General features: G+C 40.1%; 1 protein-coding gene across 3 annotated transcripts in view; it reads right to left on the bottom strand.

The window, feature by feature from the left end:
* LOC310907744 (SAM and SH3 domain-containing protein 1-like) overlaps positions 1–22,768 on the bottom strand; it is a 524,902-nt gene that overhangs the window by 183,449 nt on the left and 318,685 nt on the right. The window contains exon 1 of one of the 3 annotated variants that reach the window (XM_083858184.1): positions 6,323–6,378. The exons of the other annotated variants lie outside the window; for them this stretch is intronic. Coding sequence (XP_083714310.1) covers positions 6,323–6,367 — 45 coding nt within the window. The 5' untranslated portion in view covers positions 6,368–6,378. Of the gene's footprint in view, positions 1–6,322; positions 6,379–22,768 lie in introns of those variants that run through there. 3 annotated transcript variants of the gene reach the window in all.

A 22,768-nucleotide genomic window follows, 5' to 3' on the forward strand; every position in this document is an offset into this window, starting at 1 on the left:
ACTGCTCTAACAAAGTTGCCAAGAAACTCGGCTATCCCTAGGCAGCACCCTAGAAGTAAATACTCACAGCTGTTTCTAGAATTTTGCATAGTGAGTACTGAAATGGATTCTCTACTTAACACAGCAGACAGCTAGCCAGAACAAAGCATGAAATCAAATTCCATCAATCCCTTAAATTTGTTTATGCAACCCATTGTTACTGCTCACAGAACAGCTTTGGCAAGCAAAGGCCATGACAAAACATAGCTGTAGTTTATGCAGAGAAATTCTTCCCATCTGCCATTTTTGTTGTCACTTGTTTTATATTGATTTCTCTCCATGCAGTTCCAAGTTTAATCTGGGCACAGCTGCATTGAACCAAGGAAGCTGAAGTAATTTTTCTCTTCTAGCTTTTCTCAGAAATGGGGGAGAAAATGGCACCTTATCACATATTTTTTTTCTGGTAGGAATATGTTAGATCTTCTTTGCTGTAACACTGATGCAGATTAAGCTTGCACTTATGACTTTTGATACAAATATTTCTGCTAATTTCATTTTATCTGTGACAAGCAAAACGAAATTCACACCAAGGAGCATGTTCTCAAGTAACTTCTTTCTTCACATGGGAATAAGCTGACTCAGCACATGAATTATGGAGTCACAACCACATGGTGCCATATTACAGTGCTTAGATTTATGAAGGTTTTGCCTTAACTATAAGCAGCATTTCTTGGGCAATAAAGGGATTTGATCTGTAACTACCTGGACTTCCACTTTACTTATATGCTGAAGTGGCACATAAGATGTGCCCTACAGGTCATTATCAGTGGTCAGAGGGTGTATTCATTCCTGTGGGGTCTCTGCTTCAAAACCCTTCTTGTCACTGCACAGCCATGACAGAGAAATTGTAAGCAGGCAGTGTAATCACAGCAGCAGAGCATCTATTGTACATGAGGAGAGGAGCAGAGGCTGTGAACCTTGGTAAGTGGAGTCTGAGCCGGAGACTCGCTCATAGCAAGCACAGGGAAGAAAACTATTTAAGTTAAAAACATGTCTCTGTAGAATGACCACAAGGGCATCTAAATTAAAGGATTGCTGAAGCAGTGAGGTTTGGGGCCGCCAGCCTAACTACCAGTAAAGCTCAGAAAGTTCCTTTCAGTTCTTTTGTTTCTATGGTAGCTGTAGCCTTGACATGAAGAAATCCCAGTGGCAGAGGACTATTGCAGATACATTAAGAAACCTGAAATGCAAATGTTATACATCATTATATGCTGTGAGGAAATTAATCTGGTTTAATTTTAAGGCTTTTCAGTCAGAAGGGCTCAGTGTAACAGAAATGTTGCTAGAAGGTGTGCTCACTTCTATTCATAGCCCCTTTTCAACGCACACTGAAGTTGGACAAAATCCACTGGGTTTTATTTACTAGCAAACCTTCATGGCAGATAAAGCAACCATTGCAAGAAAACCGCAATTCTTCCTTGATAATGAGCATTGCTAGATTATTGTGTGACAGGAAGAATATGTCTAGGGAATACCCTGGTGAACATTTCATCCTCCCTAGAATATGCTTTTGTGAGATAAGTCTTAATAAATGTAACGTGCCAATTGTCTAACCTATTGGGAAAGAGCAGGTACATGAACAACTTGGTGTAAATATGGAAGAACCTGCTTACGGGTGTGGATGTGGCTTAAATGCCATTTTCAATGACAGCACTATAGGTAAAGGCCAGGCATGTAAACCACTTGTGTAATATCTGGAAAGCATCCTCCTGCTGCTGACAGGAAGGACTGACAATGGAAAGTCTTTTCTTACAACATCTGATACAAAAATTTAGGAATTACCAAAATGGCTAGCAGAAAAATGCAGGAAAGAAAAAGAGGTTCAAGCAGATAATTCATAGGAATGAAAAGTGACTGATAACTATCTGAGGAATACAAAATACATCTTTGAAACAGCGAGTTCCAAGCTTTAAGAATGCCATTAATCAAGGGCATGAAGTGACACATATTTTAAAGTTCTAGAGACTACCTGGTTTATTCTTCCAACTAGAAGCTTCTAATTTATTGATTAGGAGAGTCAACTATTTAGAGAGTCAATCATTTTTTTTTCAAAAGGTGTTAAGAGCATATTATTTTGCTGAGCACCCAACCAGAATGCCCTTCACTTCTCCCACTTGGACAGTCATTATCAAATACAGCTTCCCTATCTGTTCCCAAACTCATAAACAAAGCTGTCAAGCTCTTCTCATCAGCTATGAATATAAGAAAAAAGCTCCAATGGTTTCCAAGAGGAGAAAGATAGACAGGATGTTGAGTGGTAGAGGAGGATATTTGGAATACATCTGTGGACACATACTTTGTCATTCCCTACTCAGCGCATCTCCAGCTCAGAAGACTGGGTTCTCCTACACAGGAGCAGCTGTTACTGTTTGGATTGCAAATAGTCATAAGCCATATGGTGTGGCAGGAAAAAAAAACTTCACACTTTTTCACATGGACAAATATTACTACTGCAAAGCATAAACACATCAATATATATGTCTTTTCTCTGGGGAAGAATATAGTTTTCAACCTGATGCTAAAAAATTATTGGCTTCCAGATGAGCAGATTACCCGTTAACATTCGGTTTAGATTTTTAGAATTTGGAGGTCTCAACAGAAAATAAATGTAGGTGTGCAGTAGATACAGCACTTTCAGGTTGATAGGTGGGGTGAAAGAGACACAAAATATAAACTGATGCAGTGAAATGGGAGAGAAAATTAGGAGGGGCAAAAAAGTCTATATGCAATTACTATGGAAGAATATATTGCTATCTATTAACTAACTACACAAAACCAGCATGATTGTGGTTTATATCATGCAAATTGATCAGCAGTTTCTTCATGCATGTGAATTTGAACTTTCCACCTGGTCAGTGGTGCATAAAGCATTTCAGAAGTTGGCAGATTATATCCAGACAAGAACAGGCATCTCAAAAATGATGGGAGCTCTGCTTGGTAAGGGAAGCTGATACAGCCAACATGTGCAGAACTCGGAACAAGGAGAAGAGGCAGTTTACTCCCTTGCTGTGCCTGAGCTAAGGGTCGCTTTCATTTCAAACTATGATTTTTTTTCAGCGTTCATGTTTAAATATGTTTTTCATGTTTAAAACCTACTAATGTCTTTGTTTATGCTATTGCTAAAGAACTGTTTAGCTTATCTTTTTACTTCAAGCACTTTAATAAAAAGTGTAATCACTCTTCCCATTGTGTGGTGAAGCTGGCAACACACAGAATTAGCTTACAGTTCTGCAGAGCCAAATTTCCGAACTACACCCCAAAAGTCTTAGCAGAGTGACACTGCACTTGCCAATAGCAAACACTGGCACATCCTCTCCCTATGGTTAGACAGATCCCACAACAGAACCCATGACCTGGCAATTAACACTCCTTCTGTTCTGTGCCCATCTCAACCTTTATCAAATGCTAAATTGACATCAACGGGCACAACAGAGAGGTTCTGAATTTACATGAAGAAAATCCCCATCAGCAAGAGTTTTTGTTTGTGAATAGCTGCACTCCAAATGAAATGAGCCAATGGTAAGGATGGCAGGAACTTCTGAGCCCACAAGAGTGACTTCTGACCTCGACACCAGCAGCTGCAAAGGAAGTCAAGAGACCTTTCACATTCATTATCTCTTGATGAGAACCACAGTGCAGACCCGACCCATGGATAAAAACAGAGGCAGCAAATCAGCATCTAATATGAAACAAAGGAAAAAAAACCCCAATCTTTCCAGAGGATTTGGTGTTCCTGCATCAGTTATTTTGCTTTAATGATGTCTCTACCATTCCCAGTTTTCAATGAAAATGACTTTATGGTTAAACAGGTTTCTACCACTGTTACCATTTCTATCCTGACATCATAAACCACATTCTGTTACTATGTATTATGTTACTAAAACTCAAAAAAGCATAAGCAAAATGCCTGTGGATCAGGAGAACGCATCCACTACTGCCTTTGAAACGTTCAGCATGTCTCAAAGTGGGTTTTTTTAAAAATCTTTGACAGGGCACGTGGCTCAGACCAATGATCCAGGAAGGACCAGATATCCTGACTCACTCTCACACCAAGCTGGCTGGGTAACCCCATAGTCAAGACACATGGAGAACCAGTTCACCAGGTTCCAGTGCTGAGATATTCTGCAAAGCAACTTGAGAATCCCCTCCAGATCTTGGCTTAGCACAGCCATGTTACTGCAAACCTCTCTACCAGTGTGAACACCAGCATATCTCCTTCATGACAATCAGCTGGCTTCCTCCTCAGCACCGCAAAACATTTGCTATTCTCTTTTGAAATTACAACCAACATTTCTGAGCACTTTTCTTTTAAAATACTTCCTTAAAATCACAATGTTCACACAAACAGAGCCCCATTTTTGATTTCAAGAAAAGGTAAATCCCACAGTCAGAACATTTCAATTATCTTTTTCATGTAGCATTTCTAAAGCTCAGTCTTGAGTGCAGGGCTCTGCTCCTGGCAGAGAGAGCTCATCTGAGAAGAGAGTACAATTAGAAGATGATAGAAGTGCAACACTTCTGGGAGAAAGGTAGCAAAAACCCCCAGTCACTGCAAAAAAGAACTAGAAAATCTAGAACTAGATTTTTTCCTAGTTCTATTTTTTAAAGATATATTTAAGCCACTTAGCAGATAAATCATGCAGGAGACATTTCCAAAGTGGTCACTGGACTTGAAGTTGATGTAACTAAGTTGCAAAGGTAACTTCCATGCACGGGAACCTGTTCAAAATATATATGTTCAGACAACCACAGAGGTTGTCTTTACCCATAAAACTCCTGGTTTACAACCAGATTACGTGATTGAGGCCTAAAGGTTCAACAGGACAATCATTTCCACTTGCAAACCTGCTGTCGTGAGCTAATGACATTAGCACAAATCACATATACAAGACAAAAAAATGAAGAAGTTCATAGCTTGCAGACTTTAGCTAAATTATATGGAAAAAGATTAGCTTAACTCATATATCCCTAATATGCAGGTTGTTTGTGCAATCCTGTATTCCCTGTAGCAGTGGGACAGCCAAATGGTTACTTTAAAACCTAAAATCCTTTAAAGCCTTTTTTAAAACAAGAAACTACAAATTCCTTGTTCAAGTTTTATTTTAATCATGCTCTCCCAACTGCAGTGCTCCTCATGGAGGAAAGACCTAGAGAGAGATGAAACAGTGTCATCAGACCAAATACATCAGTAGAGTAAAAAAAAAATTACTGACATTTTAAGAATATGGAAACTGAAAGATTTTGTGGGAATAGTGTACCATATGAACAAAGTACAATTCACTTTGTAAGCAAGGGTAGTAAAATGGGTTGTACTGTGACTTCCTCAAACTGATCTAAGGCTGCCTGTGGCAATGCCTGAGACAATAAGCCAGACACACTGATTATAACCTTTACCAGATAGATCAGACTCCCTTTCTCCCTCAGAAAAGAAAGTGTTCTTTTTTTTACTTTAGAAAGCCTCCAGTTGATTTTTCCTTTTTGTCAGGCTAATATGAATGCCCTGATTACCATCAGCAACAAGAGAAGGCACAATAAAGTTTACTTGTCCTAACCTGCAGCTATGCATATAAGTACCTCCCTATACTTAAGCAGCATTATTCTGTCTGGCCTTTCTGTTCTTATGGGCAAAACTTGGACTTAAAAAATCCACAGTCTCTATTTGGATGAAATCAATAATTCAATGACTGAAATATTAGCTGCATTTTGATAGCAAAAAAACCAAACCAAAACAAAACAAAAGAAAAAAACCCCAGACAATGGCTACTTATAGAACATACAGAATACTGTTTTCATAAAGGGAATAGTCAAAATTAGTCACCTTTAAAAACATTTTACTCCATCAGAAATGAAATTAGGTTATGATTTTATTTTTCCTTCTTTAAGTAAAAAACCCCACCTCTTTAAATACCGAGATAGCAATACCAAAAATGATCTTGAAAATCTGTGTTACACTTATCTTAAAAGCAGCTGCTTAGACAAAATACATCTGTTTAATGAGCTGACATGTTTCCGTTTCAGATTCTTCTGAAAGCCATATGAACTAACTATGAATCAGATTTGTACCTTGATATTACAAGAGAAATCACATTCCACTTCCCAACGGAACACAACAGCAAACGTGCCTGTTACTGTCTATAATGGCTACATTATGTTTTCTGCTTAATAAAAGACATATAACCCTGCAGAGAGAATAGCAAAATCACTTCCATCTTACTTTTCAGAAACTGCTGAATAAAACTCAGAACAATAAAAATCCCTTTCCCCATTCACATGGTTTACTCACCATCACTTTATTCCAAAACTCAGTTTCACTTGAAAAATGATCCATAACAACGAAATGATTTCTTCCTTGTCAAAAGTACCACTCCAATCATTTAAATTACTGAACGCAGAAAAGGAAACATTGTGCTCCACAGAGCACTCTAAACACGCACTGTTGTTTTTGCTGATGCAATGAGGCTTCTAAGCAAACCAGCAAGTTTGCAAGCAAGCTGGGTAGTGGCATTTTCCTTATGATTCAAAAGTGAAGTATGCCTCAGCTAACTGAATGCTCCCACAACGTATAATAAAGGAACTCAGGGATTCATACATGTCTCTAACACAATCATTTGTAAAACTTCTACTCCTATTACCATCTCTAAGTCTGCCACACCTCAAAAACGACAACTCAGATACAAACTTCTGCTGGGTGCTATGTGCAGCCAAGAGAAAGACAGTTTCAAGCCAGAGGCTTGCATTTAAAAGTCTCTGAAGTTTAAGTCCCTAAGGTGTATGAAGTTACATTCCGTTTATGGAATGTAACTGTGGATTCCTGCTTGCTGCATATATAAATATGATAAAGTTCATCATATTCCACACATTAAAAACATAGTCTGCCACAACGCATTACCAGATTAACACACAAAACTACCATGATAGGAAGAAGTTACAAAATTTTAAATATTTAAGTATTTAAATAGGTTCATAATTGCAACTTTTAACAATTAACACCCTCCTCCCTCAAGTGCCAAGAAAAACACAGAAGAATTTGCAGGGTAATTTTCTACGAAATGGGGATAGTAAGATCTGGGGAAAATCTAAAAGCTCTGTCTTCCTTTCCACAGAGGTGCAGACCTGTCTGAGCCCTGAGAGGCAGAGTTTAGAAACAAATCCCTGCCTTAAGATGAAGTGGGGAGAAATCCATAACAACCTAATGACCGCCTGATAGGTGGGAGCCTCCAGTGCAAGATGTGCCATTTATTTCATCAATCTTTAAAGCTTATGTCAGCTGCTTTGACAGGTAAACCTCGTGAAGGCGCAAAATCTTTCAAGTTCCAGACATCAGCAAGTAAATGCTGATGCAGACCTTTACATGACCATCAAGCCCTCACCAAATTCATTGAATAACCTTTTTTCCTTTGCCAGCTTTTACTTTTTCTGACACACTGAGGTCTGAGGTAATATTCCCTCTACTCCATTTGACGTTTCCTAATGAGCTGGGAGCACTCAAGTGCTGCAGCCCTCACTGCATTGGAAACTGAATCAAGATGAATGTTCTCCACAGCTAGAAGTTTTAACATTTAAAAGCTCGTGTTTTCTTGCAAAGTTCTATCTTTAACATCTTCCTCTGATGCCCTTGCTGTGCTTGCAGGTTGTTCTCGCAACTCCAAAAGCAGGCAGGCAAAACTAGGTAAAGACATGGATTAAAGCAGGGAGTGGCTCTTAGGGAAGCCTCAGCACCCTCTGCTGGGGCTGGAGTGGTGGGAGGCAGCTGGGCCAGCCTGTGGCACTTCATCCTCATGGCTGGGGTGACCCCTCAAGAGCTGGAGCATGAAACTCCGACCCGGTGGTTTTCACTGGGTGAGAGAGCAGTAATGCTACCGGCCTGTTTAATTAAAAACATTAGGAAAAACCTTCTGCTTTCTTACAGCTTAGGAAATTCTACATAACACCTAATAATATATATATATATAAACATCATGACATCTATGCTACTATAACCTGAACTAGTTACAAACTCCCAGGCAGCATTTAATTAGATCAGTGGGCCAAAATGAAAAGGAGACTAGAGATGCTGTGTTTACACCCAATAAAGTTTCCCAGGCCAGTGAAACATCCATACTGGACTCTGACTGCACACTTTAGCCTGGGATATACTTGGACTGTTTAACACACCGATGAAATTTACAATTCAGTTACCTGATTTCAGATATCCTGATCTGTGCCATCCCCAAACAATGTGGAACAAATTTAGATGCAGCTTTAATCAGCAATTTTTTCCCCAGTTAATAGTTTCCGCATTCTACTTATACAAACAAGATTAAATAAAACAGGATACTGATCATCCTGTATCTGTCCAGAAATAAATAACTTCAAAGGATGTCATTCAGCAATACATCTATTATAAGTTCTTTTCAAGCTCTTTGATTTGCAAAAATTAGCAAATTGTTTGTTATCGGTACATACATTTTTCTTGCTTTATTCTCTGAATCCTGCAATTCAGCACATTAATATAACTCTGGCATTTTAAGGAACACAGACATCTTTGTCCTTTTGCAAAGGATCCTGAACCCTCTGGGCTTTCCAGTTATGAACAGAATGTCTCCAATATCTTACCTGCTTATTGGAACCATGTTCATTGAACCCAGTGGGTTAGAAATATGTCTCCACTGTAAGCACTAAGGAATTTTTGTAGATCCATTACATTACCATGATAACGGTGCTTTATTTTACTTAGTCATTTTATTTGGAGAAGCATTTGAGACCGTGTTATGAAATTTAATTTACATTGAAAATAACTTCATCTTAGATTAGTTATTTAAAAAACTAGGAAACAATTTCCAGAGTTAGAAATGTTGTGGTGAGAAGCTGTGATGTAAATGCTAAGTGACTGAGTTCTTAGTTTTGAAATAATGTTTGGAGGGGAGTGTGGAAAAGGATACAAAGGGTGAGTGATGGCAGCTTGTGCACTGCAGGATCCTGTAAGCTGGCATTTGGGATAGATATAGCAAGGAAAACCACAGACGTGTGGGGGATTTTGTTTGTTTGTTTTTAATCTTTTGATTCTCATGCTACACAGCATAAAAGATTTCATCAGGATCATAATGAACATCTATCAGAGATCTTTCTCTGCTGCCTTAACAGAAGGCCAAATAATTCAGAGACCAGTTGAAGTTCAATTACATTTTTCTGCAGTAAGCCAGAGAAAGGTGCAAAGTAAATCACCTTTATGTACCTTTCCTGAAGTTCTTTTATATTGATCCCCCCCAGGAAATGTGGTTTGAGCATTTTCACATGTTCATCATCTAGCTCTGAGGTTTGGTTCCAGTAGTAAGCACAAGTATTATTCTGTTTTTTTCATTTCTGAAGCAGAGCTTGTTCCTGCAGTCATATACTCCTTTCTGAGCTGTGGAAGTGGAGCAGTTCACCCCAGTGAGGGGTCTTTACTCACTGCTATCACACTTCAGAATTCCTTTATCCTGTGGGTGATTAAGACAGTCCACTGTAATACTACTGTTCTCAATACAACATGCACACATTTCTCTATCCTAAAATTTAAATCACATTATTCTCTAGAATCATCACTCTGATCTGACAAGCAAAGGAAGATTTCACATCTGATTTACTTTGGGAGGTCTGGGCTTTGAAATAAGGTTGCAGATGGACTTTATTGACTGAAGAAGCATTGCACCAGCACAGAAGCCCATCAGTCTGAAAGTTAGAATCTAAAGTGAAATTCTAGATGCTGAAACAAGTCTATGCATTGGTTAACATGACAGTTAATCATTTTGGACTTCACTAACACCAAATTACACGCTCCTTTACAGCAAATGCTAACTTGCAGGAGAGTTCCCTGTCCCCTGCAGCTCTCTGAAGGAAAAGTCTGATCACCAACAAAACTACTTTTAACTGCCTCATACATAAACTGAGATTATCACTGTAGAAAGTATCCTGTCTCCTATTTTTACACCACTGTGGCTCTGAACTTGCTCACTCAAAATGCACTATAATTTTAATTTGAATACTGAATGCTGATTTAAAAAATTTAAACCCGCCCTACCCAGGCACAGGCTGATCCTCTTGTGACAGGGCAACATCTAACACCGACACGATAAAGAGCTGGGCCAGAGCACTGCCATGTGCGTGTGTGACCTGCCAGTGTCCTTCTTCCTTAATTGCAACTGCCTGTTTTGTGACTGCTAATCACCTCTCCTGAACAGTGCTTGAAGAAGTTATTCCAGGATGTGCCATCAGTACTCTGATGTTCTTTGTCTTAATGCTTTGTGCCCAAATCAGTGCTGTCAGGTCAAAGCCTTACCAGCAGCAATGCAGGGTGCATCTTGCTATGGGACGTGAGGCACATTTTGGCCCTCACTTCACTGTGGTTTGTAAGAAATGCCACTTCAGAGAAGAAGAGATTACAGATTTGGAAATTATATAAATAGGCTGAACTCTTCCAATATACACTTTAGGGGAACTATAACACAAATACAGACTATTGCACAATAAGAAGTGAAAGCACAACTACAAGATTTATGACCTACAATATTAATTTAATAATCAAGTCCTTATAAAATAATATCTAACACTGTGTGACAAGGGAGCTGACAGTACCTCCCCAATCAGAGCTAAATAATGCATCCATAACAATTGCCTCTCACTTGATTATGGTAATGTAGTTGATACTAGACGCAATTCAAAGATTATTGAAGTCAATGAGTGTTCTCCATTAATGCCAATGGAATTTGAATCAGACTCAGCAAACTAAAATATAAGTGAGGAGCTAAACATGTAATATGGGCATAAGAAGCAACAGTGGTTCTAACATCGGATATTAAAAATTATTGTGTTCTAACTATGTACCACTGTAGAAGATCCTTGAAAAGAATTATTTTTGAATCTTTGTGACAAATATAAATAGTTAAACACAACCCTGCTATAGGTCCCCAAAGTTATCTGTGCACATGACCTCCTTTGACATCCCAAAATACAACTTGGTCACAAAATATCAACTTTTGATCATAATATTGCACAGTTCTGAACTCTAAGTAAACTCTCTAATACTGGATTCAACTTTACAGTTGAGAATTATTACGTGAAATGGCAACAGTTTTAACTAAGAAGTCTGAGGAGTGGGAGGAATTATTTTTCATATTTACTACAGAGGAGTATATGAGAATACAACAGGAAGGACTCTCATTATTAATAAAAACAAAATGAGATAAAAAGGTCTCCATCACCTCTGATGGCGACTCCAAATGCAAACTATATGGTAAATCTGGACACAGCTTTGCCTTATGGGAACCTTAAATTTAACCATTTGTTTTTGCCTGTTCTGCTACGAAGACTTGTAAAGATCACAAGAAAATTTGCTTAGGAAAAGCTTTATAACCCTTTTACTCAATTTTCCTCACTTCTTGTTTTCATTAATTTACAACACTATAAGAGCATGGAGCCTTCAGAGGGGTTGGGACACTAATGAGGATGGTAAAGTTCACGGTGGGTTTGGGAATTCAAAGCAGAGGTCAGCATGTTCATCCTGCAGGAGCCCTACAGCATTGTAGGGTCTTCAGCATTGACACGTACTAAAACTTTGTCAAGTTCCCAGATATTTCTGCCAAAATGATAGAGCAGGGAAGTGCTGTTTTTAGTTTCTAGCTATTTATGTTTGTTTTTTCTCTCTTCCCTTGCAGGAACAATGATACTTTTTGAAATCATCCTGTCAGGATGCTGACAGGAAGAGCTCCCATTGCTCTTTTCTTCTTTATAGATTCTGTAGCAAAAAACTCTGGTATGAATCAGAATTTGGAGTAGCAGGTAACCTTTCCCTGCTGAAACGAAGCTGGGACCTCAAGGTCAACTCCTGTGTGACACGTAAGAAACACTTAGAAATATTGCAAGCAGAGGAGCACAAAGTAATTTTCTTGGATCAGATCTATGGTCGTTGGGGCTGTGAGTTAAAGGTAGCAGATGACATTGCTCTCCATCTGCAGCCAGACTAATGCAAGAAATGTATCTGTGCACATATGTCCCACGCACAGACCATGACACTTGGGCATCAATACAATCGAAGAAAGGGTTTGTCTTGAACAAAGAAGTGCCTGTGAAATAATAACTGTTTTTAAAAAATGTGGTTTTAGCTGTTTTCCAAGGAAGTGCCTCAGTATTTCTTCCTTACCAGAGTTCACCATATTGGACAGACTGACAACAGCAATTTTAAGCTTAGGTAAAGATCAAAACAAACCAATTCAGAACGAAAAAACTTCTTTTGAAAATACTTCATGTCTGCTAGCTGCCTTATTTACATCTGACCTAACTTTTGTGTACTTAGGTTGTTGGCAATATACAGTGTGCTGCGTGCTGCAGACAATGTACACAGAGCGCTGCCATTTCAGAGGGGGAAGACAAAATCATTATACAGCTCTGTTACTTCTGCAGGAGCAATGCCAGCAATCTCTGGGAAAAGTGGGTTTGTGCTTACATGGATTTCTCACACAGCACATTACTCTATAATTTGCCTGTGCTAGAAGACAGAACAGAAAACCACTGACACTCTGCTCAGTCAGGCCTACCCACATATGGACTTTTTTAATGTAGTAAAGGTTGATACTGATTTTTGGGAAAAACAAAAACAAAAACAAACAAACAAACAAACAAACAAAAAACCAAAACAAAACAACAACACACCTATCAGTTAATTTAACAAAAAAAAAAAAAAAAGACAGAAAGAAAGACGGAAAACCAATTTTATTCCGAACAATGGCTCTGTAAATTATGCTGTTCATGTCGCTTCCTACACAACTTTCTTACCCATTATTGGAAGGCTGCTGCTAATTACTGGGTTTACAGCCCTAAATCCTAGAAGGTAAAGTAGATTTCAATCAACAGATCGTGGCTGAAAATAAAAAAGAAATTGATTTGTCTTTCTGTAAAGTCCCCAGTAAACAACAGTAAACAATGTTTTTCCTCTCTCTTGCTCAGACTTGCAAACACAGATTTTTAAACACCATTTTCTCACGCAGCATCACTTTCTCTCCATCACAAGGGCTACCAGACAGTACTTAACATAGAAAAAACAAGAAAAACATTTAGAGAAAGACTGATTACTTGTCAAAAATAAGCCAGAATTATACAAAGTATATAAATAATCAGCAATATATTTATCAAACTCCTTGACAGTACTATTTCAAAGCTAATTCAACCTTTGATAGTTGATGGGGGGAAAAAGGTCCAAGGCTAGATGTCAATATAGTTCCAATCTGGCTCTTGGCAGAAACAATGGCTGTGCCCCCACCCCTCCTCCAGCATCTGGCTTTAAAAGAACAATATTTGGCAGTATTTTTGATAAGTCTCATTCCTGTTGATCTATCATAACATCCACAGATGCTTCGATAACTAAAAATGACACACAAGGCCCACAACACAATAATACTATTATTTAATTAATATAACTTTCATAACTTTGCACTTTCTCATACATATGTAAGCAGAGCTTTATTTTTTAATCTTTAGCTCTTGGAATCACACTATTTAGGAGAAGTTTGATTTTCACAACGAAAATCAGGTTGTTTTATGTACTCAGGATCTCAGAGAAGGATCATAAACTCAAAAATCTAAAAGGTATACAAGGTAATAAGGTAAATATATTTTTCTTCTTATCTGATGTTAGCAATGGGGAAATCAAAATATCTCTTAGCACCAATAGAGCCCCTTAGCATTTTGATTATATCCAAATTCTCTATCATAAACCACAATGTTTGCCTCATCTATATTTTGTCTAGATCTGTGCAGAATATTGTAGCAGCTCAAGATGTCCTCTGTCTTCCAGTGTGCTGAGATCCACTGATGTCAGAAAGGCAGCGTGGCACAGCGAGAAGCACACAAGGAAACAACATTCCTGTGCAACAAACAGCCCAGAGGTCCTGCAGTACTCAATACTAAAATACAGTGCAAACACTGGCAACCTTACAGTAGGGATGTTATATGAAGCAATTATAAACGGTTAATAGATCTGTAGTTTCAAACCTAGGCTTTGAAAAAAGCCAGTGGAATAACTTCGTTTCAACTATTAGATGCCAGATAATTTGAAAGGACAGTTTGAATGGCTAAATTGTTTAAGCCACATCACCATCCTGACTGGAGGTATTTAATTTTTTGAAAATCAAATTGCAAGTAGAATTATTATTATTATTATGTCAGAACAAAATATCAGCTCTTTATGTTGTGTTTATGTTGTGATCTTGTACGTTGCACACAAGCAAAACGTGGTTTCCTTTCTTCTTCTGCATTTTTAAGTTGTTCTACGATTTTCTCCCTTTTGAATTTGGTGGGGGAGAAACTATTCGGCGTGGACTTTTCCCGGTGGGCTCGGAGTGTTCCTTCAGCAAACCTCTCCTTCATCCGCAAATACAAAAGCAAACGGCAAAGGCGATCCCTCACCCGATAACGCGGGATTTCCCGGAAGATCCCACCAGGGCAGCTCAGAGAGCAGCCCCCAGCAGCCGGGGAAGCACGGCCAGAGCCCGGGGAAGGCTGTGCGGTGGGGAGGCCAGTGACACTGGGGCTCGCTGCCCTTTAGATCCAGTTTGTGGCTATTCCCGCTATTCCCGCGGGGGCCGCTAGGGGGCAGCGCGCGCTCGCGGAGCCGGGCCCGGCCCAAGGCCCGGACAGCGCGGGGAACACCCGGCACGGCCGCGGGAAACGCGCTGCAAAACTCAGCACCGCTCCGGAGACAATTATTTACACCCCTGCACAAATACTGTGTGTGGTTTTTCCCCTCTTTTTAAATTTTTTTTTCCCCCTCAGCAAAGCGAGTTTTGAAGAGAATGTCACCACCCTGTAAGCTGACACAGAGACCAAGCAAACGCCCTCACGGAGGCCTAAGAAACTCCCACTATACCGTGGGCTTTCCCTTAAATAGCTTCGACTGAAAAAGCAGCTCTGGTTTGTATGCACGTGTCAATTACAGAGTCAATTAGGTTGGAAAAGGCCTCTGCGATGGTCAAGTCCAATATATGACCGAGCACCCCTGTCAGCTCTAGGTCGGCCTGTTCCTGAACACCCCCAGGGACGGTGACTCCACCGCCTACAGGGGCAGCCCATTCCAGTCAGTGCCTCATCACCCTTTCTATGGCAAAATTCTTCCCAGTGTCCAACCTAAATGCCCCTGGCACAGCTTGAGGCCATGTCCTCTCATCCTCTCACTTGTTTCCAGGAGAGGAGACTGATCCCTACTGGCTACATCCTCCTTTCAGGGAGTTGTGGAGTCATAAAATCACCCCTGAGCCTCCTCTGGACCAAATGCCCCCAGCTCCCCTCAGCCTCTCCTCACAGGACTTGTGCTCCAGATCCTTCACCTGCTTCATTCCCCTTCTCTGCCGATTGGATTGGGCTCTGACTGTGCACCCCTGGGCTGCCTCCTCACTAAAAGCAACAAAGATCTGTCACTGGCCAGAAAGCACAGAGTGCTGCTTTGCTTTGTGTCCTGAAAGAAATAAGAAACTATTTCTGGAGAAAAAGATTCTCAGCAGAGTAAGAATAAAAGAAAAATAAAAGGGACACTCAACCAGAGATAGCTTTTAAGAGAAAACAGGTGGGTGCCTCTGCCTTCACTGGATTACTCACTCATCTGTGAAGGGAGAGAAACCTGACCAAAGTCTGGATAAGGGAAAAGGACTGGACCCAGCAGTTCCCCCATAAGTATGCTAAGGATTCTCTATCACCCCATCAATTACTCTGTCCAAGGATCAGACTGGAGAGCCAGCACAGCCTATGTACAGTACTGTTGAGGAGCTATGGCTTGTCTGTTCCATCACCAGACATCCAACACTGAAAAAGAGGCACAGCTGCCAGAGGGAACACAGATGATTATAGATAAAGCATTAGCCTATCCCTTCCTTTTTGTGTCAGGGATATTGCGTGCCTACAGTGACGCAAGTGAACAGAAATTCTGAAACACAGAAGGTACATTTGACATCAGCATGTCATCAACGTGTATGTTCATGAGGATCTTTTTCTTTCTAGGGTGTACAAACCACCACAGAGTCCTTCCAAGCTATTTGTAGGCCAGGAAAATGACTGCCAGATTACACTATAGACATAAAATGCCATCTAACTTCCAGTGTTGTGTTTGGATGCCTTTTTTGCAGTTCTTTATGACACAAATTTGAGGCCATATAAAGATGTTTGTTTACCCTCATTGTATATATCCTTGAGCTAAACTCACAATCTGAATTGTCCCATTTGAAATGAAGGAAAGACTGGATAGTAGGATTCAAACAGCTGCCTTTATCAGCTGTATAATAAAGTTCCCACATAAGATATGCTTTTTTTTTTTTTTTTATCCTCAGACAGACATTGCTGTAAGATAAGTAAGAGGAAATTATGAATTATGCAAGATGATAAACACAATTATTCAGCAGTTCAGGAATACCCTGCAAAACCCCACTAACCAAAAAAGTAATTACAGTCAAGACAAGGCGAAGAAGGGATCCTACACATGGATGAGAGAGAAATGAAGACCAACCTAGTGTTTCCCCCCACTCCCCACGTTTTCCTTTCCCTTTTTTCTTTTTTAGTCTGTCTCTCTAAATGAGTCTTTCTCCAGCCAAATCTCACTGCAAGACAAATGACCTGAGAAGTTTCATGAACCTTCCTTCTTAAAAATCAATTATTTCTCCAGGCTGTAATAATCAGAGGTCACAAGGAGCTCCAAGGGGCATTATCCAGGTTAAGAAAGATACTTTTGAGTGCATTAGGGCGAATAGAAACATGCTTTGAGCAGTTAAAGCTTTGGACAAGTGCTCAGTAGAAGAAGGGGAGGGGGAACTAGCTCTGAATTTGCTCCAGAAAAGCAGCCTGGCTGGAGAATGAACAACTTTTCACTCCCTATCTCCTGTAAAATGCAACACACCTGAGATACTGACACAATTTCTCATCTTGCACAACCTGTATAACTCACCTTCTCTGTTGTGCTTACCACAACCTGCAACTCTCCACAGAGCTGTGGACATGCTGCTCCTCACCCTTGCAGGACAGAAATCAAATTGCAGAGAGACTGTTTCATCCAAGACCAAACAGAAATTCTGCAGCAAAGCAAGGACATGGAGCCAGGTAGCCCATACTTCCAGCTAGTCACATCATGTCTTTCCTAACCTTTTCTTCAGTAAGGAATCATTCATTCTGTGGCCAAGGGCAAGGTGAAGAAAGAGTGGTAGTGAAGAGGGGTGGTGAGAAATTGAGTTAAGGACCAAACTTCAGAAGCCTTGTTGAATATTAACAATTACATTCATCTTTTTCTCAAATTGAACTGCAAAAGAAAGCTGTGATTGGAAGTTTTTAATGGCAGCTGGAGCTTCTTCACTTAGGGAAGTAATTTGACTTATGATTTAAAATGTTTATTTTCAGTGCATTGATGGGAATTTATGGCCTGCCTAAGGCCCTGGCACAACTCAGCAACTTTTTTCACCATGAGCAGTGTTGTCCTGAGCATCTCAGATGGCAACCACCTGGCACACAGCAGCTGGCAAATAGCCTCACTGTACTCGTAGGGCAGCGTGCTGCTCTGGTTACTCTGGTGTGAAATCCCTGCCTGGGCACTCCTGAGACAAGAGTGACTGAGCAAGGAGTTATACCTGTGTAACTAGAGCAGTTTAATTACACTGGCAAATTTTCCCTGCAGATAAGCACCAGGACAGCTAATTCTGAACCTTTTCCAAGAGAAAATCACTTTTGATGTCTCTGCACCTTTGTGAAGTCTGTGAGTGTTTACAGTGCCTTCACCCATATCAGGAATAACCTGCAACCCTGGACTTTACAGTCTCTATCACTTTAGATCACACCTGAGTTTCTCATGCTCCCACTTATGCAATAAGTATTGAAAAATATAAATACAAAAAAAATTTAAAATTATCCTCCCCCAAGTACTACATAACCCCCCACACCACATAGTTGGAGAAATGAATGTAATTTTTTCACTACTGTTGTCGCAAAAGGCTGATTTATCACCTATTAAAGCTTTTCCATTCTCTTCAGAGAATTACAGGAAGTCAATAGAGAAACTAAGGAAACTGATTGAAAAAACCCCAGTCCCCCAAAAAACAGCCACACATTACCACTGAGGAGGATGTATGCAGCTTCCTAACAGCACCCCCGACTTCTCTTCCAGCCTGGCAGTGGCCCAAAGCAGACTCATCTGCAACAGCATGTGCCAAGCTGTGTCACAAGCTCCTTACAGCTCTGAGGTGATCCCCTGACACTTCCACTTGTTCCTGCTGCTTTAAAGGCAAGCGACCAAACACATACCCCCAGACCTTGTGCCTGAGCCTGTTCAGCATCTTCTGCATGATCTTAGAAGCAGACCAAGGTAGATTTGAAGAAACTTTATGCTGGATTTTTCACTGACACTGGCATTTGTTATGACATAGGATTTGACACCTCCCCCAGTCAGCAGCTTTCAAGCAGTGCGGGGCCTACCCAAAATCTTGATTTCTAAAATCAGGCACACCAAACATATCCAAGATAAAATTTTATTTAATTTCATCAGACTACATCCAATCTAGTCCTGCAAAAACATGGGGAAAAAATCCCATACTTGTATAGTTGAACCTTGTTATTTACCAACTTGGAATATCTAGTAGAGACTGAGTGAAAGAAAGGTACCAGGCTTTACATAAAATAACCCTTTCAACTGGAATTCAAAGAATGAACCTGTGATTACTAATATGTGCAACACAGGGACTACTTCTTTCAAGTAACAAAGATCTTTGTGGGGGAGAAGAGTGTTGATTCCCATATGGCCTGAGAGTTTGAGCAAGTAAACTGCTTATTCTATAGTGCCAGAGTTTGCTGGCACTATTCCTGGTTTGAGATGATAACTTCTGTGCTAGGAAAACATAAGAGAGTATTTGCTTTCTCTGGAAACTGTGTAGGTTTTGTCAACAATCCACTTTAAGGAAGGATTATGGGACCCTTTTCCCAGTTTTTGTGTTTCTTTACAGGTGAAGAAAAAGCCTGCCACCATTCAGCCCGAAAAGCACATTTAGAAAATAACAGAAACAAGCATGACTAGGGCTGGCCTGACGGAAACAGCAAAGGACTGCACACACTGTACACTGCTGAAACTACAAGGGCCTTACATGCAATTACCAGAACCTGCAGAAATACTCAGACTTTGGGCCAAATCATGATTCATACTACAGTAATTCTACTAATTTCATTGGATCTTTCCAGTTCCAAAAGAAGTTTCTTTTAAGGTTTATACATTTCTCCCTGTCATTATGACACTCATACATCTTCCATATAATGGCAACAAATTCAGACAATAGTCTTCAAGTTCTCAACTATCTGACACTTTCTTTTCAAAATAAAAACTATTTGGCAGGAGTAAAAGGAGCTGAGATTTATGAATATACAGCAATGCCAAGTAAATATCTTCTTTTGACAGAAAGTAGTTTTTCATGGTGAACAATGGTCAAACTAGATCTTCACCTAATACTTGCCTTTCCATGACCAGATGTTTTTGACTTTTTCACAAAAGCCCATTGGTTAATACAACTTTTGAGATGATGGCATTATAGAAGAATGCAAAGTAATTATTGCTTTTGAACACCCTTCCTCTTGTTTTGGCTTTGAACTGGAAGATTAAGAGATTCAGCTTGTTAAAGCAAGGTAAACAGACAATGCACATGCCTGCAGTGGAGAAGAGAAGCAGAAGGGCTGTAACTGTGACCTCTCAGATGCCCCTCTGATTGGGGAGGGAGCTGCCAAAAAGCAGTAAACAAACTTAAAACTAAGAAGCTGTTGCTGCTCTCACTTCACACAAAAATGGGCACCAGATCCTTGTTAGCAGGTTTAGCAAGGGCTGACTAAAGCTGCTGGAAGGAGTCCAGCCTGAGTGCAGTCCAAGGGGCTGTCCCAGAAGGCAGCTGGACAGCCTGCCAGCTGGGAGCTGCACTGCATTTTCACATGCAGCTACAAAGCCTATAAATTAGGATTGCTGAGCTTGGAGTTAGCATGTGCATGACTCACAAATATTTATTAGGGAGGAAGGAGTGACATCTCCAAGAGAGCCTGAAGAGAAAAAAAAAGCCCAAAACCGAGGCATTGAAGTTTCGAGGAGAATCAAAAAGAAGGTTGTGCTTCTCCCTGCTCAGCTGAATAGTGACTGAAGGACTAAAGTAAAATATTGGTTTAGTTTTTCAGCGTTTCACCTTTCCATCTGGTCATTTTTATGTTTGCTCCTTTTCACCCAAAGCCTGACTTTGTGTGTATATTTTAACATGCTAGAAGTGAGGAAGATTCCTGTCATTTGGGAACGTGCCATTAAAGTCTATGCGGGTCTGTTTTAGTAATTTATGATACTTTTACGAATAATCCACTGGCAGTTGAGAACCATTTTTTTCCACTAGTTCTCCCAATATACATGTAGAGAAATTAGAAAAGGAATTATTTGAATTTACACACATTGCCTTTATTTCAGAGTTAACTTTCACCCTCTCTAATCAGACTACAGACTCAGATGTTTGAGCATATACTTGTTAGTCTGATGAATTTATTTTAGTTCGGAACAGCTTAGACATGTGTAATCCTATTTATTTAAGGTGTTTCCATGACAAGTTGAAGCAGAATATCTCGCCCTTTTCAATAAAGTTAGAAGCCTCTCCATTAGCTAAACATGGAGAACAAGATCCTGGCTGTTCCCTTTTCCCATCAAGGTCAGTTGGAGTTTTACTATCAATCAGCTTCAGTAACACTTTGTTACCGTTGAGTAACAAGTTATTCACCAGACCAACTGCACCGCAGAGCTACAGCCCAACTGTCTTGTGGACTCTTCATTAGCTGATTCCAGTTAATGAGTAGTAGAAATTATCCAGGCATTTAATTACAAAGCATTTGAAAGGGAAGAACTATTTGCAGTTCTTAATTTTCCTTTTTGATTGTTCATCTGACATTCTATCTCATACTTCAATGACTCTTCAATAATAGTAAAAAGGTGTCTATTTTAATGAGAATCTAGTGTTTTAAAATAGCTGGTCCTGAATATTGCTGTCACCAGGCCCAGGTCTAGACTGTTCTAAAGTAATTATTTCTTTTTCCAAATGCATTTAACCACTCCTCCAGCAGTTTAACAGTCACACCCAATTTAACTCCCACTCCTTTTTTTTTTAATCAGTACTGTAGCTACTCTACAAATATAGTAAGAATTACAGTAACAACTTCAGTTCTAGGTTAGACAATCAACAAAAAATTACTTAGAATATATACCACTCAATGAAAGAGAACTTTTTTCTTGCTGCAGTGGAGCAGAGGGGCAATGGATAGGAAAGCCTTAAAACAAGAGAAATTAACAGCTCCAGGCTGTTCCCACCTGAACCCTGCTATAGGGCTGTGTACTCTTCCTTCTGCAGATATGCCAATTAATCTTTATACCTCTGATAGTCATCATACACCTTAATGAGTGCATTAGCACTTGTCGTACACCTCCCCCTCCACACCCCATTTGTTTATTTTTTCATCACAGGTACTACTAACTGGCTAGCAGATTCACTGGCTATAATAATAGAATATCCTGAGCTGAAAGAGACCCACAAGGCTCATCACAGTCCAGCTCCTGGCCCTGCCCAGGATTCTCTCAGGAATCACACCATGTGCCTGAGAGCATTGTCCAGACTCTTCTTGAACAAGAAGACAGACAGTATCTTTTAGAAAGACAGAAAGCAGCAACTTACAGCTTGTAACTACAGTCTCCTTGCTAAAACAATCCTGTGGAGGCCCAGGGGCCTGCCAGCAGGGTAGTTATATCTCAGTCCTGGAGGGACCAATGCAATGGAGAGAAACAACCCTCTAGATTATGGTGAGAAAAGCTTCTCTCCCATGGGCCTTTGCAGCCACATGATAATATCTTTTAAGTTGTTACATTTTTGGTTAGTTAGTTGATGTCACCCCTGTTCAGCCCCCATCTACCATTTATGTACCCTTTCCAGAATGTTCTTCCTTCCCTTAACCCCCATTGGCCTAATTTTGCCACAGTACTCCACCCCTGTTATTCCTGTTGGTTCCCTCTGGTTCCTAGTCATCCTCCTGTACTACTTCCCTTTATCCTTGTTGGCCCTTGATCCACTCCTTTTGTCTCCTGTGCCCTCAGCCCGACCCTGCTCTTGTCCCTGGCCCTATTCAAAGCTGTTCTCATCCCTGGACCCCTTCGCAGTTCCCTGTTTGTCTTTCTGAATAAACATTCTTCGGATATCAAAACGAGAACTCATTCCTTCACTTTGCCATCAGTGGCTCTACAGCAGTGTGCTCTGGGCTCAGAGACACAGGTCACTCTCCAGGACCATGTTACAGCACCCACACAATAACACAGCCTCAACTATTCCAATAGATATTCTCTAGATAGGCTATAACTCTGCTCTCTCCATCTCCCCATCAGTGCTTTTAACCTTTCCTGTCTTACCAAAAACTGCCATTAGGTTAAGTCTCAATCTGTTGTTAAAAGAACGAATACATCAACTTTAAAAACCCTGCTCTAATTCATGGAAAAAAAAATCCATCCTACTGAGATAAAACTAAAGACTCAGGAATAAAGATGCCCTGATCACTGTAACTGCACAGTCTTTGCCAATGTTCTGTGACAATTTTCCTTTCAAGAGATTTCTTTCTACTCACCCTTACAGTGCATTTTGTGTCCTCTAGCAGAAGTACTTCCAGGCACTTTCACATATGTGAAATACATCTGTAGATCTGTAGCATG

This window comes from Zosterops lateralis (genome assembly GCF_965231275.1).
Source record: "Zosterops lateralis genome assembly, chromosome: 3".
NCBI lineage: Eukaryota > Metazoa > Chordata > Aves > Passeriformes > Zosteropidae > Zosterops > Zosterops lateralis.